Source organism: Tasmannia lanceolata, unplaced genomic scaffold, assembly GCF_043159265.1.
Source record: "Tasmannia lanceolata isolate RefF3 unplaced genomic scaffold, GAP_Taslan_0.1 ptg000018l, whole genome shotgun sequence".
Lineage (NCBI taxonomy): Eukaryota > Viridiplantae > Streptophyta > Magnoliopsida > Canellales > Winteraceae > Tasmannia > Tasmannia lanceolata.
In genome coordinates, this window is record NW_027518695.1 from 2,023,545 (window position 1) to 2,049,365 (window position 25,821).

Here is a 25,821-nt window from a genome sequence, read left to right on the forward strand (position 1 = left end):
TGCCAAACATGACCTTAACATTCTGAAAATTGGATTCTTCACTTTTTTTGCTCCATTGGGGGAGCATGAATGACAGAATTGCAAACTTCTCTGTTTTCCCAACTCTTGAGCAGAAAAAAATACGAATATAGCAAAGCAAAGTGCATTCGCTTTTGCTAATTCTTTTCTGCCCGATTTTTCAAAATTTGTTGAGGATCGGAGAAAGGGAATAGTGTTAAATTCTAGAGATTTCACTAAACTTTGATTACCTTGGATAAATTACAAAGACAATTGATGGTGCTTATAAAGAGCACTTACATGATAAACATAGAAATATATCAAGACAACTATGGAAAGAGATAACACTAGAATATTCTAATGTAACCTAATCAAATGTACTTTCCTAATCTCTCTTGCTTGCCTCTTCTAATCCACTTGGCTAATTTATCTAGTTGCTTCATTTAGCGAACTTACCCAATCTACCTCCAAGATGATCCAATGGTTAGACTTTCCCATATCAGATCTAACAATTCTTAACAAATTGTTAAAGAAAACAACCTTCTTAGCAATTTTCTTTTCTTATTTATTACAAAAATAGATTCCTTGAAGGCATTCATAACTTAGTGAGGATACCAACAAAGAATGCCAACTCTTGTCTTTTTTTATTTTGCTGAGTAGTGTAACTTTTAGGGGCTGTTTGATTGCATGATAGGTTTTGCCCTTTTATCCTTCACACATGGTTTTATCTCTCTCTTTTTTATAGGTAAGTTGGGGTTTGGCGGGGAAAAGACCTATCTTTAGAAGCAATATCTAAGAAAAAGTAGAAGCACAGAGTATCTCAAGAACCACTAATAATCAAGAGCGTCTATCATCCTCTGACTTAGTTTCCTAGCTCTCTGGCTTTTCTGCAAATTCAGGTGGTTCTCTCTACTCACCTCCTGCCACGGTTCATTTTCATGGAGTTTGTGAGTTTACTTTTCCTTTCCACAAGCAGTTCCTTGATTGATATAGTGTGTTTTTTTAGAGGTTGAGGTTCCTGGGTTCTGGTTTCTACTTGCTTAACTTCCTCTGTTTCAAAGTAATATTGTTCTACCTCTTCTATATCGCCGTCTTCTTTCTCGAAGCCATCCAGAACACTAAATGTGTTTGCCAAGGTGATATTACCTTTCTCTGAGCTTTGCGATCCATGATTCTCATAATGAATATGTTCTTTCAAGTTGGCAATTAGTTTTATCGTTGGTTTATCAACATCATTTTCTATTTCTGAATTATTTGTCTGATGTTTGTTCAACATTGTACTATTTCTGAATTATTTATGTTCTTTGTTTAATTCATGCTATTTCTGCAAAGAAAATAAAGTCAAATAAAAACATAGCTCTTGTAGACATCATCATTTCCTATAAATGTGAATGACGCTTTGTATAAATTACAGTAACTGCCTACTTGTTGTCGTGGATTCACAGTAGAGGTGATGGGGAAGAAGAGGCAGATGGGGAGAAAGACTTAGCTTGTTTGCCTTCAATGAACATTTGGGAGACTTGAATAAAGCTATGAAGGTATTGCTGGGCACAGTGAGAAGATGAAATGGAACTCGATACTGAAATTGCCGGGGGGAAATAGTGTTTTGCTAGTTTGGCTAGTAATGACAATGAAGGAAAAGTTTAGGCGTCTCCATACTATAATTGTAAGGGATTTGCTAGGGACCATCACAGAAGGCATTTCACGGATGGTCTGTTGCATGAGGGAGCAGCCACATAGGCTCACTTTTCAACAAATTTTGTCTTTATTCATGAGGTGGCTGCTCTCTCAGGAAACAGACCGTCCGTGAAATGCCTCCTGGGATGGCCCTTCAAATCCGTAATTGTAATTTGTTTTACGTCATTTAAATTGAACAGAAAGTATTACATAGAGAGAGAGAGAGAGAGAGAGAGAGAGAGAGAGAGAGAGAGAATTGTTACAATTCCGACTCCCCGCACTTTGTCATAGTCTGCTTTCTCATGTTGATTCAAATCCTCAACTTCACAGGCAGCTTGCTTGCTTCATGAGTGGGTTCTTAAGGAAGAAATGAAGATGAAAAGAAAGACCAAGAAGATCTATATTAAGGTAATTAAGTTGGGAGATAAAGTACACATTGATTTGTTGTATAACCGCATTCATAACTGAACTTATACATGAAAAATACTTGGAAAATGTTGGTCCAAGCATCATTTAAAAAAAACAAAAAAAAGTTGGCCCAAGACAATAGATAGAGTGGATAAAAATAAAAAGACTGATTGTTATTGTTCCATGGTGCTAAATGTGACCAAACCAAAATATTTTATTAAATTGCCATATGGCCATCTGAATAATATTTTGAATTTGGCAAGGTCTAGATAACCAATGGGCTCAAATCATGTCCATTAATAGAAATTCATAGTTTCTTTCATGTTCTTATCTGAGGCTCTATGCCTGCTATTGAGCTTCTCAACCATGCTCTCAAGGCCCATCTCAAAGAATGTTGTGACACTAGAAACGGAGGTACGAAGTCATGGACAGCATCCTTGGAACCAAGGTTAGAAAATGGTTGTTATAACATTATCAGGTTTTCGTTGTTACAAATGCTTTTTTCTCTCTCTGTTCTACACCTTTTTTTTTCCAGGAAGGTTTAACTATAATGACCGTTGTAATGTGTTTCTGGGACCATTCTTGGAACCTCATAAACAATTATGTGTGCTCCAATCCAATCTCTTCTACCAGAATTCTTAAAAGGATCAGATAGACCTTCAACTTCTTATGGATTAGCTTCTGTTTTTTAAGTGGTATATATCCATTAATGAGAGATAGATCTAACTATTGGTTGTGAAATGCTAGTCCTTCGAACTCAATCCCCAATATTCACCTGAAATATGGGAATTTTAAGCTTTCATGCCTGGTCAAGAGCTGGGGGGAATTCTCTGCAAACCTTTGGCACGGTGTGTTAATTCATCCATGATTGGAGTCCCACTAGGAGCTCACTAGAGCCCGAAACAATCTAAAAATGGTCGGAGTCCCGCTAGAAGAGTTCAAACCTCCGCTTCATTTGAATCCTATCTCCTGATTGGCCGTAAACACTAGCAACACATCACCCAAATGGTTTCTACTGACAAACCCAATACCCGTTGAGCCCTTAAGTAGTTATATGATTATCACAAAAAAAATCTTCATTGGCTTGCTAACCTCAAAACCCATCTCTTCCTAAAGATTAACTACATCAACTCACACGTAGTGTGAGCCTTCACATGATACTCTACTGCACTAGATCGTGCACACTCATTCTGCTTCCTGTAGTGCCAAGTTACCTGGTTTCTTCCAACAAAAATACAATAACTCTTAGTTAAACGTTTGTCTGAATGTGATCCTGCCCAATTTGCACCAAAAAACTCTCCACTCTCATGTAGTTATTCTTCTTAAAACAATTCTTTTGTATGGTGCGCCTTTAGACATCCAAAAATGCATCAAACTGCATCACAGTGATCACTAGGAGCACGCATAACGCACTACACTTAGAGAAAATACAATTTCAGGACATATACTCATCAAGTAAATAAGCCCACCAATAAGTAAATGACATTTACAAGGTCCTCAAACAAATCCCCATTATCCTCGATAATTTGAGATTAGGATCCATAGGAGTATCAATAGGGACTCTCATATCCTGGCCTCTGACAAAGGATCAGCTTATACTTCCTCTACGATACGTTGATACCAAACATTAGCCTTGAAACTTCAATGCCAAGAAACTATTGCAATTGCCTCAAATCTTTGATCTGCACATGTTACTGCAAATATAGCTTCATTGCTCAATATTTCTCCGATCATTCCTTATAAAAAAATTCCAGCCACATAGATGGCTAGAATTACAATGTCCTTGTTTTGTCTCCATATAGATACAGAGTGGTCTAGATGAACAAAGACCATACTTGGTAAAAATAGAACTGAACTTATCAAACAATTACGAGGAAACTGCTTCAAACCATGCTAGAATCACTAAGGTAGCTAGCGTATTTTTGTCTATAACATTATTTTTTGGCATTTCTATCATTTTGATAGATTATATACATTAAAGAGAAGAATGTAAAACCATGGAATTTCCAAACAAATATAGCATCTCTATATGTAACACCTTTTTGGTTCTTTATTTATGGACCTTAAGATATTGATAACTTAAAAGTTCAAGTTAACTCATGCTACTGGATGTCAATAATTTTTCAGGAATTACATGATACTAAAAGATCCAACTACAGTTGAAGACTAGATATACCTGTCATAAGAAAAATCAGTGACTTGTTCAACTACAGCATTTGCATCAGTCAAAAGGCTCCTGGATTGAGTTTAACCATGTGCAAGTGCAAGAGAGGCAGCATCACAACACTTATGTAAGACAGAAGATCTTGTCCTAGGCATTTGCAAATGCGAGCCAATGTTTGTTAAGTGAAGAGCAAGAAACCATAAGACAGCTTATCCCAAGGAAATTACCTATGAAATACCTTATCGGAGCTTGGAAAGATCAAAACCTGAAGCATATAATTATAACCGGAAGTTGGATCACCATCGTCTAGAAAACTTGTTCCGAGATTCATTATCCATGACCTCAAATTAAAAAAAAACAAATTATAGCATATGATAAGGGTGAAGGAAGCATAACACATACAAATAGCACATCTACAGGCTAAACATAGTGAAGGTATTGGTACATAATCAGTTCTTCCTTACAGGAGACATGATGAGAAAAAAATAGATTAAAAAGAACAATTACAATACTGTCATTTCTGCAAAGTTAAATAATACAGAAAAGGTATAGCTGGGTCAAGCAAGGAGGAAATGCATAGAAATTCTCAGATTCATTCACCAAGTCCTTAAACAAAGATAATTTGGTTAAGAATATCTTGTCTCCACAAGTGTTTCAGTTAGGGTAAGTATTGAGACTTGCAGGCTGTATATATTTTGATTGATAGGAACGGTTTAGTAGTTATTTATCTCATTATCTATTATTTTATACTTTCAAAGAGGAAAATTTCAGTTAATCCTCTCTTTGTACATCTCTATGTCAGGGATGCAAACGCCATTCTGATGATAAATTGAGATTTTACCAAACATAACTGATCTTTTAAACAGTAAAGCCAAGGATGGTTCTTACCATGATAGCTCTATAAAGAAGAAGAATAACTGGTCATCCCAACGTGTTAAACATGAGAACATAAGTATCTAGATCTCTAAAAGTTCACAATTTTCTTTTAACAATCTCTTGAATTCTATTCTAGACTCATAACTTACTTCCATTAGTCTTGACTCCGAGTATTTTCATGTGTCGTCACTTCAAGTTTTAGAAGGATTATTTCAAGGAGTTCACTCTGTAGTTTCTCAGTTTCTTTTAGCAGATTTGATCAATGATAAAGAAAAAAAGAATATACAATTTTATTTTTGGCCATGGGTGTTTTCCTATTATTAGGATTTATTTTTTTTTAAATGCCAATGGGGGAAATCTAGAAAGGTATTCAGCCTATTATTGTTTCTACTCGTAGTTCAATAATTTCACACTAAGGATAATGATATGATCTCAATAAATGAAAGAAGTTGAGGGTGTAATATACTAACAGAAAACTAACTACACCTTTTGCATGGATATTAATTCAGTCGCATAGCAACGTGGTAGCCCTTACTAGAAGTGGGCAGCAACGAAGTAGCTAGCAAAATACGAACCAAAGGAAGGTTGAGATCAACTCTATCAATGATACAATTCAAAATTACCAAAGAAAAAGACTTCAAGAGATCTACCACAGCAACATGTTCTACAATAAGGAAGACAACATGATTGACAAAGTTAAGTGCGTCCACTTGGAACTGAGAAAGGAAAAGGCTTACTAATAGGGAAAAATGGCTAGTGATTCTCCCCAGTTACCCAAAAGAAGTATATTTTGAAGTAGTGTTATTAGTTATTACATAAAATAAGCTAGTAAAGAATGCTTTATTCTAATGTAAAGAACAAAAGATAGATGTGTCGGAAATAGTTAAAATGAATGCACACATACACACACACATATAGACTACTGATATTATCGCAACCATGTTTTTTTTTGTTTTATCGGTAAGCGGGGGTTAGGCGGACCCCTAACAGTATATTAATTAAAGAAAGATGATACAGTAAAAGAAACAAGACCACTCCCCAATCCTTAGAATAATGTCTAAGGAAGGCCGGGGCAAAACAACCAATGTGGACAGGCTAGGGTTAGGCGGACCAACAACCATGTTTTGATAATGGGACGAACGCACCTCCTCTTTTTCAATTTTCCTTTTTAATTGGCAGCTGAGAGTCATCTGGGAATTGTAATTGCTTTTGATAGCTGGCTCAATTGGAACTCCTCTCATCGGTGTTCTGCTCACAGTGACTGAAACTCCACTCATCCATGGACCTATTTTGGACAGACTACTGCCCAAAATATTGCACCGACTGAGAATCCTCCCATCCACTTGATCAATGGACTCTTTCCTTCCCAATTTATGAATTCATTTGAAATACCCACTCACATGCCACTGATATACAGTATAGTTAGGGGTAAAAATATCATCGCCCTAAACAAATTGTATTACAATCTCATGAGCATCAAATTGTTAGCACACATAATTTCATGAAACCATGAAACTAACTCTCATCGAAATGTTATTCAAGAGCAAAAACTTGTATTCTGAGCACGATCGGATTACAAAGATTTCAAAATGATTACCCGAATTCAGCATACACCACACCACAGACTACAAAGCCCTAATTATAGAAACATTCTCGCAAAGATCGAATTCCAGAAAGCAGAAACGGATTGAAAAAAACAATAATCCTGGGGGAAGGAGGGGTGAAAAAATCATGAGGGTGGACCCAAACTGAAGATGACTTGTTTTTTCAGGCGGGGTCACAAGGTACTTGGATCCAAATTTTACCTTCAAATATAGCTGATGGATATAAAGGATAATTAGTTTGACATATCACATTGTGGCCTACAAAATCAACCGTCCTGATCACTCCAAATATGTGGATGGAGAGTCAATAATAGAATTTCCCTTTCATAATGCACGAGAAACTCAAAGAAAATATATAATTAATTGGAATGATATAATCATCAAAAGTGAGTAATTAAAAATCAGAAAAAAAAAAAAAAAAAAATTTGCAAGGGGCCCACTAACGTTTTTTTTTTTTTTTTATGACGTAGGATGTCCCCAACCCCTTCGGGAGTAGGACTAGTCCCTACGGATACACGCAACGACCCACTCACCACGTGTATCAGGTAAGTCGGGGGCGGGATTCAAACACTCGTCAACAGGGAGCAAACCCGTGACTTTATGCCGAAGAGCCAATGCCTTGCCCAATGTTTTGGGAGGTGATATATTCGCTCACTTTTCTTCCATGGGTCAGCCCTCTCTAGTCTATTTATGACTACCCTCTTTACACCACAACGGGGTAGCCCAAGGAAGAAACAGGGGCGAATATTTCATAGCTCCCAATGTTACATATGATGATATGGATAGGTCCCACCACAGAGCACTCATGAATGAACATTTTTGTACTGGTCGGTTAGATATTATCATTCCCCAATAAATAATAATTTAAAATAGTTTTCTTTAATTAATACAGAGAAAGCCTTTCATCTTCCCTTGATTTGTTTCATTAATTAGAGAAATTATACGGTGGCCGACCATCAAATCAAGTGAAGGTTGTACAATGGAAGTACCATCCTTGATATTTGATCCTGAAGGTTGTACGATGGAGGTACCATCCTTGATATTTGATCCATCAGCAGCGATGGATCAAATATCAAGGATGGTACCGATTTGAAAGTACTTGATGTTCGGGCATCATATAAAAACTCCTTTAATTAAACCCATTTTTTTTTAGTCCAATAACCATTGTGGACTCAAAATCAATTCTAAAAATCGAAGAATTGGGGCCAGAGAGAGAGAGAGAGAGAGAGAGAGAGAGTTAATTTAATTTGTATTGACATTGATAGAGCACTTTGATACGGTCAGAGTATTCTTTTTGCATTTGGAAAAAGAAAGCAGCATAAACTTATGCTCCCACTTTATCTTTCTATATCTCAAAAGCATTGTTCTTGATTAGATTTATCCCATAAACCTTGAGTTAACCGTTTCTTCATATCAACCTTTCCTCAAAAGCAAAGTACACCCAATCCATCACTTAGCACTAATGAAGACCAAAAAATTAAAAAAAAAAAAGGTTCCCATGCCACTTTCATTAAATCTTATCAAAGAGAAGAATGATTCAGAGTATAAACAAAATTACGCTAAAACTCGATGTATAATCTCCATCAACCCAAACTGTCCAAATGATGGGTTGTTTCTATCTCTATCATTCTTCCGACCTTTTTCCTCATTAGGGTCAATTGTAATTACATAGATTTATTATATTCGATCGATCTAATATTAATATGTAGTCTTTCAAGTTCTATCATGGTATCGGAACAGGTTGATCTGATGGTGTTATTTCGGATGGCTCGGCAGTGTTTAATTTCAAAAATGTGAGATGAGTCTATCTTCAATTCACTCTGCCATCTTATGTGGGTGTGTTTGGATTGTTGAAGTCAGAAATCGGAATCGAAATTCCCAGTTTGATTCTGCTGGAATCAAAATACTACATTGGGCTGGAAATAGATGGAGCCGTAAATTGCCTCATCGTTCAATTTTTCCTTTCATTTATTTGAACTCAGCTACTGCTGGAATAGAAAAGAATCGGACAAAATTGGAATTTGATGCCGATTCCAATTTTTTACTGTCAGAATCAAGAACTGGAATCTGTATCCTATTCTGATTCCCTTGAACATGGGATAAAAAAAGTGATTGGAGAAGTGATTGACCCGTGCACGTTGGGAGTGGGACCCAGTGGCCGACCGAAAAGCAGAGAGCATGAGAGTCCACATGCGCAAGTTAGATTTTTCCCGTACCCCAAAACCTCGTCAAATTTACCACAGGAGACAATTACCAATCCCTGGGCCCACCATCTACTTATCTTGACCATTCATCAGAAAATTTACGATGCGAATGGGGCCCACCGTGAGTAGACTGATTTAATAGCGGGCTCCACGTTTACGAATTTATTTACTCGCAAACAAATAAAAGCTTGTCAGCTTATCTGGCAATTTGGCACGTAGTGGAAGTATCGAGGAATAAAAAATGCTGGCATTATGCACATTTGTTATGGGTATTTTCGTAAATTAAAAAGACTTAGGGTATTATCGTCATTACGGATCTTCTTCTTTTTTCCGCTATAAGGGATAACGGGGTTCTGTTTGTCCGAGTTTTTTAGTAGAAGACTAGAAGTAGAAAAGTTGCAAAAACAGAATAACGAGAACGGAAAAGTTTTTCCGGCGGGTGAGATTCCGATCAGAAAGCTTACAGAAAACGCTTTTCTTTTCTTTTCTTCTGCGCCTTTTTGAGGCCTCGCTCCGAAGTTCAATCTCTTACTCTGCCAAAACCTCCTCTCTCCATCTCTGATCTTCGATTTCTCGATCTTCAACACAACTATCTGTATAAAAAAAAATACACCTCAAAATCGTGGTTTTTTCTTACCATGATGGGATTTTCTATTTCTCCGTTGCAAACACCGAGTCGTTGGAGTACCAGCTTTTTTCGTCACAAGATCATGATTTTCTGAGTAAAAAAAACAGGGAAAGGAATCGAGTAAGCAGACAGAGAGAAAAAGGTTGGATTTTACTCTTTTTTTTCTTTGCCCTTTTTTTAAATTTCCGCCGGGAAATCAGTTAGATCTAAGAGACACGTTCATGGATTCCGGCCGTCTGATCTTCGATGGTTCCTTCCATGGGAACATGCTGCTTTTCGGGAACAGTGATCACGTCTTTCGAGGTGATTTTTCTTCTACCGATTTTACTCCTTTCTAATAAAGATGAGATTTTTCTTGTTTTTTCTTTTCTTTCTCAAATATAAAATCATTTTTTATTCCTAGGGTTCATCAAAACCTAATATCCGATCACATAGAAGAAAAGTACCCTCTTTTATTTCAATTATGGCCTGAAAAATATAGATCGGATGTTTGCAGGGTCCAGATCGGTGATGAACATGGAAGAAACCATGAAAAAGCGTCCTTTTTTCAGCTCTCCAGAGGAATACATGGAAGAAGAATATTACGACGAGCAGACGCCAGAGAAGAAACGGAGGCTCACACCTGAGCAGGTGAAAGCAATTTAAAAAATGAAAAACAAAAAAAAATAAAGCCCCTCTGTAGGGTAATACGCCCCACTGTTAACGGGATTTGACGTCAAAAAAGCGTAAAAGTCTCTACCCACAATTCACGTTACAAGTGGGGCGCATTATCTTACAGGGGGAGGGGGCGAAAATCATATCCCAAAATAAAAACGTAATTCGCTCTGACGCTTTCTCCGTAAGAATATTTGACCCTCTTTCTTGATATTTCCGCCCCCCCTAGATGTATGATATCTAATGATGTATGTTTGTTGAAGGTTAACCTGTTGGAGAAGAGCTTCGAGGTAGAGAACAAGCTGGAAGCGGATAGAAAAGGAGAGCTGGCCAAGAAGCTAGGGCTTCAGCCCAGACAGGTGGCGGTCTGGTTCCAGAACCGAAGAGCCCGTTGGAAGACAAAGCAACTGGAAACAGATTACGATCTCCTCAAATCCTCTTACGACTCCCTCCTCTCTCATTACGACACCATCCTCAAAGACAAAGACAAGCTCAAATCCCAGGTTTTTTATCTGACAGACCATTCATTTGTTGGGGCCTACATAATTGGGTGATCTAAGCCATTCATTTGGTGTACCTCAAAAATTATCTGGACGATCATAGCCCTCTAACATAAATGTGTTGTTGCCACCGCCTCACAAGTGACTTGAAAGCTAGGAACTTATCAGAGAATATGACCTTAGATAGGATAGAATGGGAAAAAATGATCTACGTAGAAGAACCCAACTAGAGCCAGGATTAGAGCCGGGTAGGTTCCTTTTACCTTCATGATTTTTTTTTCTAAAGGATTCATTTAGCCAATCCCAACTAGTTTGGGACAAAGGCTTTGTTGAGTTGAGTTGAGTTGAGTTGATTTAAGTTGAGCAAAATATCTTGATCTGAGACACGGTCTCATCTGATTAATTAAGGGTTGTATATGACAATGTCCTAGGTGGCTATGTCCAACTCATGAGACACTTAGTATCGGATCAGATCTGATAGCCAACACCTTCTCAAAGAGATATAATTAGTGGCTGATTAGATCGCGTTGATCCATCGATCCTATTCGCCTGATCAGTGGACTGCAAGCAGTGTAGTTCAAAAACTCGACTCACTTCGAAAGTGGGTTGAGCCGAGTCAACACGAAGGAGTTACCTGTGACTTGATAAACACTTTGGCTGTATTTTTTCTTCAAGGGACCATTTGGATATACAGATTTTAGAATCTAGGTTTTAGTTTGAAAACAGTGTAAAAGAGGACTCGTGATCAAGTGATGTCTGCTGTCCGCGCAGTGTTTCTTGGATTTGAAGTAAGAAATCCAGGTTTTAGAAATCTCTCCTGCATCTTGAGATTTCTAAAACTTGGAGAGATTTCTAAAACCTGGAAACATGGGATAATCTGTTCCGCTCTTGCTGACGGAAAGAAGGGCGACAAATCAGAAAACAACGGCCAGTCTGCTTCTTCTCTTGTCTTTCATCTACAATTTTGAAGAAATCCCGGATTCTAAAATCCGCATATTCAAAAGACCCCTAAATGTACTGGCTTTTACACACACTTTCATTTCCTATGAGATGACAAGAAACCATTATAGATCCTGGTGGTTTACGTCTTTGATTTTTAAAAACGGGTTGTGAGGTCTACTACTTAGTTGTTCAATAATTCACATTCTAAGGGGGAAATTCTATTGATCAGATGGTTAGGATTGTTTAACCAAAGTGATTGTTAATCCTTTGGTGTTAAATGAAAGACGGGATTTACTAATTCAAAAATTACCCAATTGTCCTAATTCGACCATTGAGGGCTTTTTTGCTGAATGTTCTGCGGCCATTTTAGTGATTGTTCTCTCTTCTCTTTGCTTGTTTTGAGTTTCGTTATCAAGTGCACCTATCATGTTCTTGGTTGTTCTGCCTTAGACATTGTTCTAAGGATCGGAGAGTGGTTTTGTTTCTTTTATTGTATCATCTTTATCTAATTAATATAATAGCAGGTGTCCACCTAACCCCAGCTTACCAATAATAAAAAAAGGCATTTTAGTGATTTGGTTATCAATTCTCTTACATGGCCTACTGGAGTGCAGGTGGCCTCTCTAATTGAGAAGCTGCAGGCCAAGGAGGCGGTGGATCAGAAGACTGATCCTCCACTGGAGAAATCCGAAGGTATTGTCGGCATTATCGTGACGGCCGAGGACCACCTGAGCTCTGGCAGTACCGTGGTTGACGAAGACGGTCCACAGCTAGTCGATAGCAGCGATTCATACTTCCCAGACGACTACCGCGGCGGCATGGGGCCCATCGACGGAGTTCAGTCAGAAGAGGAAGACGTGAGCGATGACAGTAGAAGCTACTTCTCCAGCGTTTTCGCTTCACAACAGAATGAAGAAGCCGGGCACCTGAGCTGGTGGGTCTGGAATTGAACATTTTTTTTCTTCGAAATGGCTGGAATTGAACATTCTATGTATCCTTCCACTCTTTTCCACTTAATGTGGGTCTTCTCTATGTAGTAGTGTCATACTTCCTAGTTGCTTAAAAGAAAATACTCTTCCTCTGCCATTGTAATAAAAATAAAAGAGTTTTCTGCTCTAGTACAATCTTTTAACCTTTGTAATTTAGTCTCCATGGTATAATGATGATGATCATGGGTGATGAGATAAAAGAGGTTTTACAGCAATTTTCTCCTTGTATCATTCTTTTGTCGTTTGCGAACCTATCCTTTTTGGATGTTGACATTAGATTGGTCATTTGCGAAAGAGAATTGATATTACCACACCATTTCCACAAAAAGAGAATTGATATTACCACCCAAGATCAAGATCAATTAGTCAATTCCATGCGTATCAATTTCGCTTTTCCTCTACTTTCACCTTATTGCATACTAGTAAAAATGTTGATCCAAACCGTCCATGTGATGGAACACAACATACATAGGTTGTGCCCCAAAAATCATTTCCATAGGTTGATCCTAGCCCTCCAATCTATAGATGTTTCCATAATTCCTCTTATCTTAAATCGGATGGTTAAGATCACCCTCTAGTTTTTTTAATTAAAAAACCATAAAGGAGGGGTAAGATCGAAATTATACGGCTTTAATGGGTGCTTTTGTTAAAAGCATAAAGGATGGGTAGGATTGCATTTATATGATTCAATGGGTGCCTTTGTTAAAAGCATAAAAGAGGGGGGTAGGATTGAAATTATATGAGTTGAATGGGTGCATTTATTCAAAACAGTAAAAAAATGTGAGGTGTAATTCTCAGGTAATTTTCAAAAAAATCAAAAAAACTCTTCTCTTTTCATCCCAGCTTATTGTATTATATTAGATATGACAAACTGATACGGGTGAAAAAAAGGCTACGTCTAAGGGTGGAAAACCCAGCCCCAGTTGAAAAAATGAGGGATATTTAAGACAATTCAGTTGGATGATGCTGGGGTTTTTTATTCTGAACTTGGTTTATTCTTTATGGAGAGGAACACGAGTAGAAAATGTTGGATTGAATTGAATATTAGATTGGAGAGGAGGGGGTCCACCCCAAAATTCTCATGGGCTGTGGTGGTGGTGGGATAGGGAAGGTTTGTTTTATATTGGAAAGAATGGAGATGTTTGGGGGACATGACCCATCATCATGACATTTCATGTCGTCACATCTACCTCCACCCATTCTCTATTGCTTCCTTTTTAATGGAAATGTCTACTCATCATCCGAGAGGTGTTGTCCATCACCCTCCAACCCCGAGCAGTGTAGTACTTTCTTTGTTTGACTCTGTCCCTGCTCTGCTCATATTTCTAGCGCACTAGGTTTTATATTTGGTTTTTGGATGGAAGAAAACCTGAAAACCTCCTACTCCCAAAGCCAAGTGGGAGTCTGATGCATTTTCTCCCTCCTAAATTAATTTACCATCGGTGCCGCTGATTTGTGTACACATATTTCATGGCTACTGGGACCACCACAACAAATTCCATTGAAGATAGTGAAGACTGTTTTTCAATGTGTGTACATACAGTAGGTACTTTACTAATGAGAAGCCTATTGCTGTAATTCTGTCGGCTATATAATGACCCATCATGGAGCCCACTGGACTAATAGGGTCTGGATCGATGATAATAACACCGTCCATGTGTCCGACGCATGGATGGTGAAGTTGCAGCTCATCTAATAAACCTACAGAAAACTTAGAAAACATGGCTCCTATCAAAGTCGACATCGAGTAGTACGGGTATATCATCAAAACCTTTGGGATCCTTCCTTTCTTCAAACGGAACGACCTGATCGAACGAACCGAGTTGATGAGAGCAGCTGGTTTTACCCAGTCTCATGGAATAAGAAATAAATAAAGGATTCCTATCAATCCAAATGTATGATGTCTTATAAGGTTAGAGGTGTGGCATTTGAGTCCGAGCTAATTATTGCTTGTGCCAATTGAATAGTGAACAGCTTTGAAACATTCTCGATAGCACACGCACTAGCACGTCACAAACTTCAACTTGAAGGAGGAAATTTTCATTATCACCATTTTCCCTATCTTCTCTAATTATTATTAGTATTATTATTAAGGGATTTGCTAGGGAATTTCGCAGATAGGTATTTCTCGGCTGACTTTTGCTTGAGAAATCATAAATGATTTAGGGAAATGATATCAACACTCCACTGTTTTAATAAGATGCGCACGCGAAAGCATCTTATCGTTTTGTATTTAAATTACAGTTCTCGAAAAACTCTTTCAAGCACTATAAATACTAATCGACAACATACTTCGAGCATGTTGTTATAGCACTGCAGTGCTGATATCATTTCCCAAGATTTGTACCTGCAGTCATAATAGGACCTCAAAAGGCCCCTCATTCTCTCTTCCTCAAATCTCCAATTCCATTTATTCAAGAAAGCCTAGTTTCTTAGAGGAGAATGTTACCAAAACCCAAGCCCACCTTCCATCTTGGGTTTGCATGCAGTATCCCAATATGAGTTCATCTTGCCACACAAATACAAGATGCAAAATTAACACAAGGAAAAATCACATTTTGAAGGTTGTAAGTCAGATACTTCTAGGTTGCTAAAACAAACCAGAATTAAGATGCATCCTTAAGCTACATACTTGCATGTCAAACCACAGATTAACTTATTCACACCGTAATTACTTAAACATCGTCATAAAACAGAGAAAGAGAACATCAGGAGATTACAACCATGCTGGGTTCTTCAAAGGAGTAACAAAAGCCTTCACTTGAAGGTACTCTTTAAGGCCATGGATGCCCTTTTCTCTGCCATGCCCACTCATCTTGAACCCGCCAAAGGGAATCGAAGCATCAAAAACATCAAAGCAATTAACCCATACAGTTCCAGCTTTAAGTGCGCGAACTAATGTGTTTGCAGTATCAATATTCTTGGTGAAAACCCCTGCAGCCAGCCCATAGGGTGTAGCATTTGCTCTTTGTATCACTTCATCAATGTCCCTGTCATCAACCACAAAGTTGAACATGAGAAATGGAAAAGCCTTTTGACAAGACAAAAATTGACGGGGTTCGACTATTTATAAGCTCACTTGAACTTCAAGATAGACTGCACCGGGCCAAAGATCTCATCTTGTGCTATCAGCATGTCATCCTAATTAACATAAGAATTAAAATTTGATTAGTCCTAAGAAGAAAATTCTAATTTTAGTTCTGTCGATTCTTAGACGGGGGTAAATGATACCTTAACATCTGAGAACACAGTAGGCTGAATATAGTAGCCTTTGCTGCCAAATCTTTCACCTCCAGATTCAAGGATGGCCCCACTTTCAATGCCAGACTTTATGTACTTCATAATTTTGTTGAACTGCTCCAAATCAATCTGAATACACAAAATGAACACACACCAACAACTTGTATGACAGCCAGTAAATCACAGAACAAGTTAGGATGCAAAAGCAAAAATGAAGCTCACAAGATAGTCCCTTTTTCGAAAACCAGGACGAATAACAGATGCATATGACGGTTTTCAAGTTTCAATAGGACAGTAATTTTCATGACTCGCGCGACAGGAGTGATTTTCTACCCACTGCAAAAATAGAAAGATAAAAACAATGTGTTTGATCACCTGGGGGCCTTGTTCAACACCCTTTCTGAAAGGATCGCCAACAACACGTTTCATAGCACGTGCCTTCGATTTTTCTATAAACTCATCGTACACACTTTCATGAACAAATGTACGAGACCCAGCACAACAACATTGTCCCTGTATATAGCCAAGCCTTAGTGATTGAACAAGATCATCCTCCAAAGTATCCAGCTTAATTCTTAAATAGAATTGACGAGGTAAACCTGGTTGAAAAACAGAGCAAAATGTGCGAGCTCTACAGCCTGATCAACATCAGCATCCTCACATATAATGAAAGGAGATTTCCCTCCAAGCTCTAATGTCACAGGCTTCAGATTACTCTTGGCAGCCAATTCAAGTACAATCCTACCAGCATCAGTCGATCCTGTGAAAGCAAGCTGCAAATAGAGTAGAAACAATTTTTAGATAGGCAGAGCAAATATTAATTTTAACTAGTTGATTTACACAGATTTCCTACCAAAAGAAAAGGTTTGATTTAAACAAGACACATACAAAGCGGGAATTAAAAATGACTTGTTAGGTAGTGACCCTTATTCATTCTTTAAATGTCTGTGCATACTTAAGGGGGCTTTTGTCTTTATATGAACATCATGTTTACCAAAGGCCGACCTTATTTGTCAAATCCATGATGCCTTTTTACCTAGAACTTGAATTGTAACCATCTGCTAACTGGAGCTACCATTCCAGCAATTGCTTATGTTGCATTCAAGCATTCAACCAATCAACCAAATCTATCATTTGTTCGCAACCGTCAATTCACTGGCAGAGTGTCATACCCAGTTCGTAGTACTCCAACATACTATCTCTGCTTTGTGGGAGAGCCAGGTTATTTTATTAACTGGGTTTCAAACCTAAATCTATGCTCCTCGTATGTGTTTTTGAAAGTGATCGCTTTGACTATATCATGGGTGATGATCATCCCATCTTTCCGGCTCGTTTCCACTTTCGACTTATGGAATGTGTGGAGTGAAGATTGTTTCAGCTCAGTCAGTAGTAGTTTTCTCATACAGGAATGGAAGCCGCCGGCCCACGGCCAATTAAAGCTCAATTTTGATGGCTCCAGCTTGAGCAATTCAGGTCCAGCTGGCATAGGAGGTGTGCTTAGGGATGTGGAGGGGTTAGTAAGATGGGTGTATTCGGGCCCCATTGGAGTAGCTGACTCCAATGTGGCGAAAGTGCGTGCAGTTCATCAGGGGATCAAACTTCTCCATATAGATTCCTTATACAATGTGGTCGTGGAAGATGACGCCCTCAATGTAATTCGTTGCCTTAAGGGATCTCTCCCCTTTGAGATTTTCCCTGCTCTTTGACGAGATTCAGCATGTTAGAGGTCTGCAAATGGCGAAGCCAACCGTTTAGCAAGGGATGGGGTGTCTAAGGAGGAGCTAGTGCTATTTGATTTTCTTCCCCCTTAAGTTATCTGTTTCTCACCCCTCTCCATTAGGAGGAGGTTATCTTTGTTTCTTTATTCTTTTGTGCTTGGCTCTAAATTCTAATATTTTGTATTGTGACCACATCGGTCTCTGGCAATTGCCATTTCTTAATAAAATCTTATAGCCATTCAAAACAAAAACAAAAATAACAGGAATGTTGATTCCACATTAATGGTGACCATGGTTGAACAGCAGGATTATACAACTATATGGCATGATTCCTATGCCATTCATCTTTATCTACATCTAGATACCCAAAGCAGACTAAAAATGGAATCGAAAACATAAAAAGGATAACAATCACATATCCACGACAACACTTGTTCCCTGCAAGATCAAGATCTCATAATGAAAAAAAAATAACATCACTCCAGCGCAATACCTTGTCGACATCCATGTGGCTAGCAAGAGCTGCACCAGCAGTTGGACCAAATCCAGAAACCACATTCAGAACACCAGGAGGAAGCCCTGCCTGCCATAGAGAAATGCGCATAAGAATGCAAGATAGTTTTTAATTGAAGAAAAATGAGGGCTAGATTTTATTCAACGTCAACAAAAAAATTCATTGAAACTTGAAACAAGACAACTAAAAAGCCAAATTTCTTGGACCTTTTATTAGCCAGACTAAAATAGATCATATAACAGCAAAACATATGGTACTATCTATCTATGTATTATTATTGTATTGTATTGTACAAAGTTGCATAAACAACAAAGAAGTTAAGAATCTGCAAAAATAAATGTTGTTATTGCCATGGTTTAAAATTTCGGTTTCGGTACCGGTTTCGGACACCTGAAATTTCGAAATTTCGGTCATAATTAAAAAAGCTTATTTAATTCACTTTTTTTTTTCTTTTTTTTAAATTACATTTTCTCGAAATTTCGGACCGAAATTAAGGCTGAACGCCAAATTTCGGTTTTGGTCCCCTCCGAAATCCGAAATTTCCTATGATTTAACCAACAATTCGAATTTATTACCAACTCACGTATCCAGCCGTGTCCGACACGACACCCGTGTCCACACTCCTTTGGACACTTTTACTTGTATTGCTTAAGTGTTAGACTTAATGTGGGTGTGTGGACATATTTTTGTACTATGTCAAGTGTGATATTCTGTTTTTTATTGAATATTGTGTTTAACTCATTTAGATAACACGTATCCATGTCGAAACTGGACTCACAAATCCATATCCACAAATCATGATTACATATACTTTCTATTTTAGCCGTGTCCCCGTTTCTAAAGCTTGGGGGTTTGCCGTGTCCGACACTCGGTGTCCGTGTCGACACGCGACACTCGTGTCCGTGTCCACAAATCATAGGAAATTTCGGATTTCGGCCGAAATTTAAAACCATGATTATTACTTAGATTACTTCTAACTAGCAAAACCCATGTTAGTATCTACTTGTGCCAAATAATTTATGTGTAGTACACACTCAATGGACACCCATGTCAGACTGAGAATAGCTGGTCAGTTTGTTTTGGATCAAATTAGTTAATTTTGCACCAAACTGATAAACGCTTTGTTCCAATGTTCCAATCAAATCAGAACAAGTGCCAAAATTGCCACTATTCTCGAGGGATCCTGAGCCTACACATACAATCGCTTTAAACTCTTGATACAATTTTTTTAAGTCGTTGATGAAGTTTAATCAGAAATCTATCAATAGAATTCATTGTAAATCAAGTTCCAGATGAAATCAATAAATGGGTATTAAGAGAACTAACTAAAATGTTATCTTATAGTGAATGTGCTTAGATTTTAATAATACTTGATGAAAAAGTAACCAAAATGGTATCTTATAGTGAATGTGCTTAGATTTTAATAATACTTGATGAAAAAGGTGGCATGACTTATAATTCTATTCAACAAAAGAGGATACCAAACTTTGAGTTGCTACCACTACAAACCAGTCTAAAAAACCAAACTGAACCAAACAAGAAGTGCATCACTGAAACCAAACCAAAAGAAACCAAGTTAGAAAAGAAAATGATTTGGAAGCAAACCATGTAACCATAAAATAACAGATAAAGGCAAAGGTGAACGGACCATCAAACCGTGCCAAGCGTATCAATGAACTATCACCAATGGTCGTGTTTCATATTTCAAGTCTGTGTCTGACATCGACACAAAGTTTTCTTAGTTAGACATTCAAGATTACAGAGTTTTTTTCACTCTATATATCATTAGAGTGGGACTCTTTAGGACATCAAATTAGTCCAAAGCAAGTGTGCCATTGTACTCTTCTATTCATGTGTTTTCTGCATCAAGGGGCGCCATTTAGTGGCATGATTCACTTGGTTATGACCTGTATGCAATAACTGAGTAATTACTTGATGTAAAATATTGAACGATGAAATAGTTGAAAATGCTCATTTAAGGTTGAAGATACTAATGCATGCCTAGCCTCAACGAGTAAAAGCATATTATTCTAATTACTCAGAGAATATATTGACATTTGATTTTATAAGGTAAGATTGCCCATTAAAAAGGAAAATATGAATTAATCAAGTCCAGAATCAATTCTGGTAAAAAGGAAAATAGAATCCAATTCTTAACTCACCTCAAGGAATAATTTTGACACATAGAGAGCAGATAAAGGTGTCTGCTCAGCAGTTTTCATTACAATAGTGTTTGCACATGCTAATGCAGGTCCAACCTTCCAAGCATACATAAGAAGTGGGAAATTCCATGGAATGATCTGCCCAGCAACACCAATTGGTTCATGAAGAACTTGCACATGGTGGGATCCATCAGCTGGAACAGTAAGTCCATGAATCTTGTCGGCCCAACCTGCGATCAAGGACAAAAGACTTAGAGCTACACTTGCTTCATCTAATCATGCTGAACAGACATTTATATAGATCTAATAGGAGCATGTGATGAAATATCATTTGATTTATCCATATAGATCAAATAGGAGCATCTGATGTTATATCATTTGATTTATCTCACCAGCATAATATCGCATTAAACGTGCAAACATTGGAACTTCAACCAAAGCAGACTGTTCGTAAGGTTTCCCATTATCCCAAGACTCAAGTGCTGCAATTTCGTCGTTGTGCTTTTCAAGCAAATCGGCAAAGCGATAAAGTATACGTGATCTTTCCTGGACAATTGGGAATTTGCAGAAATTAAAGTATTTCAGCATAATTAAAGTGGAAGTACCTATCACATTCTATGCAATATTTAACCTCATAGAACAAACACAAATTAGGATTATTACATGTGGGTTCATCTTTGGCCATGGACCCTCATCAAATGCCTTGCGAGCAGCAGAGACAGCTCGGTTAATATCTTCTGCGTCTCCTTCAGCAACATGAGCAATTGCATCTCCTGTCCTAGGGTCCAAGGTTGGAAAGGTTTTTCCTGAGTCCAAAAAAATAAATTGTCAATATCTGTTCCACATATAGGATGCATTAAAGGAAGGTATTTAATAATTCATATCCATCACCAACGAGAGGAAATCAAAAATTCAGTTACCACAGGGGATATATAATTTTATTTACGAGTTCAAGGATAGAAAATCCACCTGATGCTGAATCCACAAACTGCCCATTGATTAGGAGCTGGGTATAGTTAACTTGAACAGGTGGTGTAATAGGCTCTTCAGCTGCAACCGCAGTGCCGAACCGATGGATGCCTTTGGCCCAACTAGAATTCCAGCCTGAAGATACATTTTATGACACAAACTGAATTCAGTACAAAGGTCTACTATGAATGGAAGGTCTTCAAGCAGTTGAAATATTTCAATCGTACAAACCAGGAAGAGGTTAACTGAAAATTGAATATATTTGTAAGGTTCTAGTTTTTTTTTTTTTTTTTTGGGAAAAATACACCCTTTGGTTTATGACACATTCAACTTAACCCCTAATGTTTAAAAAGTTACAAGTAGACCCTGTGGTTTCAATTTGTATAAGGTAGGCCTCCTCAGTTGACGGTTCGGCCATAGATTGAAGGGTTAGGATGATCCGATGGAGCTGATTTTTTAGGCACACCCTATCTATGTCAAGGCCCATCAAATGAATGCTTTGAATCGTCCAAACAATGTGGGCCCATACCCGAATCCAAACACTACCAAAAACACAGGGGTCTACCTTACACAAATTGAAACCACAGGTGGTCTACTTGTAACTTTTTAAACATTAGGGGTTAAGTTGAATGTGTCAGAAACCACAGGCGGTCTAAGTGTATTTTTCCCTTTTTTTTTGTAAAATGGGAAAGTGGAAAAACGGATTACTTCTGACATAGTAAAATTACAGCATATTTACATGATTATATACATGGCATGATGGAAGAGCCCAAGAATCCGACAGTATAATGGATTTTATAGGGCATGAAAGGGAGATTTTATAGGGCATGGCAAATCCTCCTTGAATCAGAAAAAAAGTTCGATATCAATGACAGATTGTAAGCCAAACGAGCCCAACCTTTGGTTGCAGGTATACCTTGTAAAGTGGTGGTCTAAGTAGTTAGTGTTGCAACTTGCAACTTGGTCCGGTACATCAACCCATGGTCTGAGTTTAGGAATCTCGGGATTTTGTAAAAATAAACCAACCGGACCCGTCGTGAGATTTCTTCTGGGTAGGATTGTAGAAAACCCAACCCGCCCGACCCGAGTTTCAACTATAGCTCCCATCAAGACAATCATCAACCATTATTAGACCATGTAATGACAACAATTTCCTAGTCCTAGCTATTCTTATTACAAATAAATTTAGGGAAATGTTATCATCACTACTATATTTTGATGAGGGCACTCCTCACTTTATTCAAAGTACGGTATGCCCCGTACCACAGGATGATCCAAACCGTCCATTAGATGGGCCACAGTCTAAATAGGTTGTGCCCAAAAACTTATTTCCATAGGTTGACCCTAACCCTCCGATCTATAGAGGGTTAGAATCAACCCTCAAACATACAGATCGGAGGGTTAGTATCAACCTATGGTAATGATTTTTGGGGCACAACGTATTTAAGTTGTGGTCCATCTAATGGACGGTTTGGATCATCCTATGGTGTGGGCCATACTGTACGTTGAATAAAGTGAGAAGTGTCATCATCAAAATACAGTAGTGCTGATAACATTTCCCTAGATTTAATACCAAAGATTAAACATCATTTTAATGTGGGCGTCGTGCATGTAAATACATGCCTATATGAGTGTTCCTCTTCTTCTTCTTCTTTTTATCATATTACGAGGTCTTTTGAAAAAAAAAACAATTGTTTACCAAAATGTGTTCCGTATATATATATATATATATATATATATATATATATATAAGTTAAACTGTTGGATTGGAATATATCATGCACCATATATTCAACTATTGGAAAATAAATTATGGTGCATGTATCGAAAATGTAGAAAAATCCGACCTGAGAAACTATCTTGGGTAGGATCGGGTTTAGGAATCTTGGAATTTTTCTTAAATAACCAACCCGACCTGACCCGAGATAGTTTCTTGGTTAGGGTAGGATTCTATAAAATCCGAAACACCCAACCTGAGTTGCAACCTTATCAGTAGTCAACAGTTGGATTTACCTAGAGCTAACCTCGTAGAATAATAGTAGGGAGTGCCCTTATAAATATCGACAGAGGGGGAAGACAGAGACTTGAAGAGTAGTCGTATAAAGTGTCATTATCAATTAGTAGGAAGTGTCATTATCAATAGAGAGAGATCATAGAAATCCAAACTTTAGCTTGGATTTCTTTTGGAGGAGACAAAGGACACATCAACAAACATGCAATGGAGACAAGGTGGTAGTCTCCAATTATTTCAATGCTTAAATTAGCCACCAATCAAAAGGGATTTGCTGACATGACCCCCAAATACAAAGCAAAACCCATCAATGGCTACATTATTATGGGCAATTGGGCATGTAAGAGATTTTCCCGATTGCAAGATAGCTACTTCCTTATTCTTGTGTGTGTAGGCTTTAATTTAAATCCCCACCTACCGTATGTAATTTTGTCAACTTACAGTAAAATTTCTCCCGTGTGATGATTCATCCTTTTTCCATCTTCATTTCAAATATTACAATCGTCTTGACTTTTTCTGTTTTTGACCTCGACTTGGAAATTTGGTAAGTTTTCTCATCAGACATATGAGAGCGATGAACAACCTAAACTTCATTTCACTATCCCAGGAATTTCCAAATCCTTTTTTATGCAATTCCTTTATAGATCGGAGGGCTGGGATCATCTTATAGAAATGATTTTTGGTAAACAACCTATTTACGTCGTGTTCCATCTTATGGACGGTTTGGATCATCCTATGATATGGTCCGTACAGCACTTTTGGAAAAATAAGGGACTATAAGGGCTTACACCATATAAAAACTCATCCCATCAGACATATGAGAGCCATAAACAACTTAAACCTCATAAAGATTTACCTCCGTGGAAAGACTGATTCATTTACTAATAAAATAGAAAATAAGTTTCTTTTCTTTATACTGTCTCTGGTTCCATTGCTACAGATTTGCTTGAAAACGCAATGAGAGCGCCACATTAAGTCACTAAGGAGATGGAGATGGTGGTGTTTGCGCTCTTCTATGTTAGAATATGTGAGATCTTACCAATAGGTTTGATTAGGCATCTATGGTTCATTGGTTTGATTAGGTCAAGTAAAATCACATCTTCCAAGATTTGATTTAGATTAATTGGGGAAGATTATACATGTAGGCTAGATTAGGTATTGAGATTATCTTCTCATATCTTGTCGACTCTCTTTCCATAAATCTTGTGGTATTAGTTTCTGTGTTTATCCTCTTGAGTGTTCTATATAAACACTCATTAGGCTTGATTGTAAGATAAGCAAAGACTAGTCAAAATCTTCAATATTTCACATAACACATACTACACCATTTTGTTTTGGAGATTAGGTATCACTTTCCAAGGAATTTCCAAATCCTTGCTATCTATTCAACCTACAATTTCAAAAGAAACCTACCCCTAATTAACCATTTAAATGGAGAAACGAAATTGAAATAACTTCGAGATCTTGACCTTCCCCGCAAAGCCACAAGGAATCAAATCACTCAACCCAGAATATACAAAAACAGATGAATGGAAAGAAAAAAAGAATTTAAATAAATAAACAACAGAAAACCTTTGAAAACAGAAAAAGAATCTATCACACTAACCAAAGAGATCGTCCATCAAATCCTCATATAATGGAAAATGCAAAATGCATACATGAAATCAAAGAGATGATGATAGAAGAAGAAGAAAAGCAATCACCTTGATCGACTAGTCTAGAAGCAGAGAAAGGTCGAGAGATGAGAGACGAGAGTCTGCGAGCAGCCATGGCCAGAAAAACTCAGTCTTTTATTGAAAAGGAAGAGATGATATTTCTATCAATCTGGTATGCTTTACAGAGAATCAGTCGGCACTTATATAGAGCAAATCGATGGTAAAAATAAAATGAAATCTTGAGAAGATCATCCTAATTCAACATAGTGCCTAATTTGCCTATGTTAATGACATTTTAACCCCCTCCCCAGTACGAATTCGCCCCACTTTTAACGTGAATTGACGTCAAAAAGCGTTAAAGTTGCCCACTTTTCACAAAGGGGCGAATGCGTACTGCAGGGAGGTGAAAATATCACCTCCCTAAATATTATCCTATCCGGATTCAACATAGTACCTAATTTGCCTATGTTACCTCAACCAACCTACTTGCCTAATCTGCCACCAGGATGATCCAACGGTGAGATCGCAAACGTTGAGGAAGCGGATGAAAAGCAAGAACACCCAATGAAAGAGAGTAGTCCAGCTAGGATTGCCACTCTCTCCCTTGGAAAGATTGAAAGAAGCCAATGAGCTTTTTCTCACACAACTTGAATCATCTAAGAATAATTTTCAGATTCATTACCTGGTCCTCAGGATCCTTGCAGAAAATAAGGATGTCATCAACAAATTGAAGGTGAGACACCAAGATTCCTTAGTCCCCTCTTCCAAGGAACACTCCCTCCATCAGCCCCCTCTCTTCCGCAACAGAGCCACATGAGTCCTTAACTGATATTTTCTAAAGCCAAGAATCAATTAGTCTTCACCCATGAAGACATTGCAGTATGCGACATTGCAGTATGCGACATTGCA

The 25,821-nt window shown here is 37.8% G+C and overlaps 2 protein-coding genes across 2 annotated transcripts; one reads left to right on the forward strand and one right to left on the reverse strand.

The window, feature by feature from the left end:
* Window positions 1-9,292: 9,292 nt before the first annotated feature.
* LOC143849907 (homeobox-leucine zipper protein HAT5-like) lies at window positions 9,293-12,772 on the forward strand. Its single transcript, XM_077359202.1, has 4 exons — window positions 9,293-9,861; window positions 10,055-10,188; window positions 10,476-10,715; window positions 12,269-12,772. The coding sequence occupies exons 1-4, from the start codon at window positions 9,780-9,782 to the stop codon at window positions 12,602-12,604; spliced, it is 792 nt and encodes a 263-aa protein (XP_077215317.1). The 5' UTR covers window positions 9,293-9,779; the 3' UTR covers window positions 12,605-12,772.
* A 2,427-nt stretch (window positions 12,773-15,199) lies between these two features.
* LOC143851930 (benzaldehyde dehydrogenase, mitochondrial-like) lies at window positions 15,200-25,738 on the reverse strand. The gene is made up of 11 exons (XM_077361442.1): window positions 24,961-25,738; window positions 21,247-21,381; window positions 20,941-21,083; window positions 20,670-20,823; window positions 20,278-20,507; window positions 18,095-18,184; window positions 16,483-16,656; window positions 16,259-16,396; window positions 15,875-16,012; window positions 15,723-15,784; window positions 15,200-15,633 (listed from the first exon to the last, which is right to left on the reverse strand). Exons 1-11 carry the CDS (start codon window positions 25,025-25,027, stop codon window positions 15,360-15,362), a joined length of 1,605 nt encoding a protein of 534 aa, XP_077217557.1. The 5' UTR covers window positions 25,028-25,738; the 3' UTR covers window positions 15,200-15,359.
* Window positions 25,739-25,821: the final 83 nt, after the last annotated feature.

What these genes read in the sequence shown, in the direction of transcription:
- LOC143851930 (XM_077361442.1), bottom strand. Translation starts at nt 25,027, where the DNA reads ATGGCTGCTCGCAGACTCTCGTCTCTCATCTCTCGACCTTTCTCTGCT. An exon ending in TTTAATGCGATATTATGCTG is followed by an intron (nt 20,508 to 20,669) that starts GTGAGATAAATC and finishes CCTTGATCGCAG; the next exon opens with GTTGGGCCGACAAGATTCAT. An exon ending in CTGTGTTCTCAGATGTTAAG is followed by an intron (nt 15,785 to 15,874) that starts GTATCATTTACC and finishes TATGTTAATTAG; the next exon opens with GATGACATGCTGATAGCACA.
- LOC143849907 (XM_077359202.1), top strand. Translation starts at nt 9,780, where the DNA reads ATGGATTCCGGCCGTCTGATCTTCGATGGTTCCTTCCATGGGAACATG. An exon ending in GGAGGCTCACACCTGAGCAG is followed by an intron (nt 10,189 to 10,475) that starts GTGAAAGCAATT and finishes TGTTTGTTGAAG; the next exon opens with GTTAACCTGTTGGAGAAGAG. An exon ending in AAGACAAGCTCAAATCCCAG is followed by an intron (nt 10,716 to 12,268) that starts GTTTTTTATCTG and finishes ACTGGAGTGCAG; the next exon opens with GTGGCCTCTCTAATTGAGAA.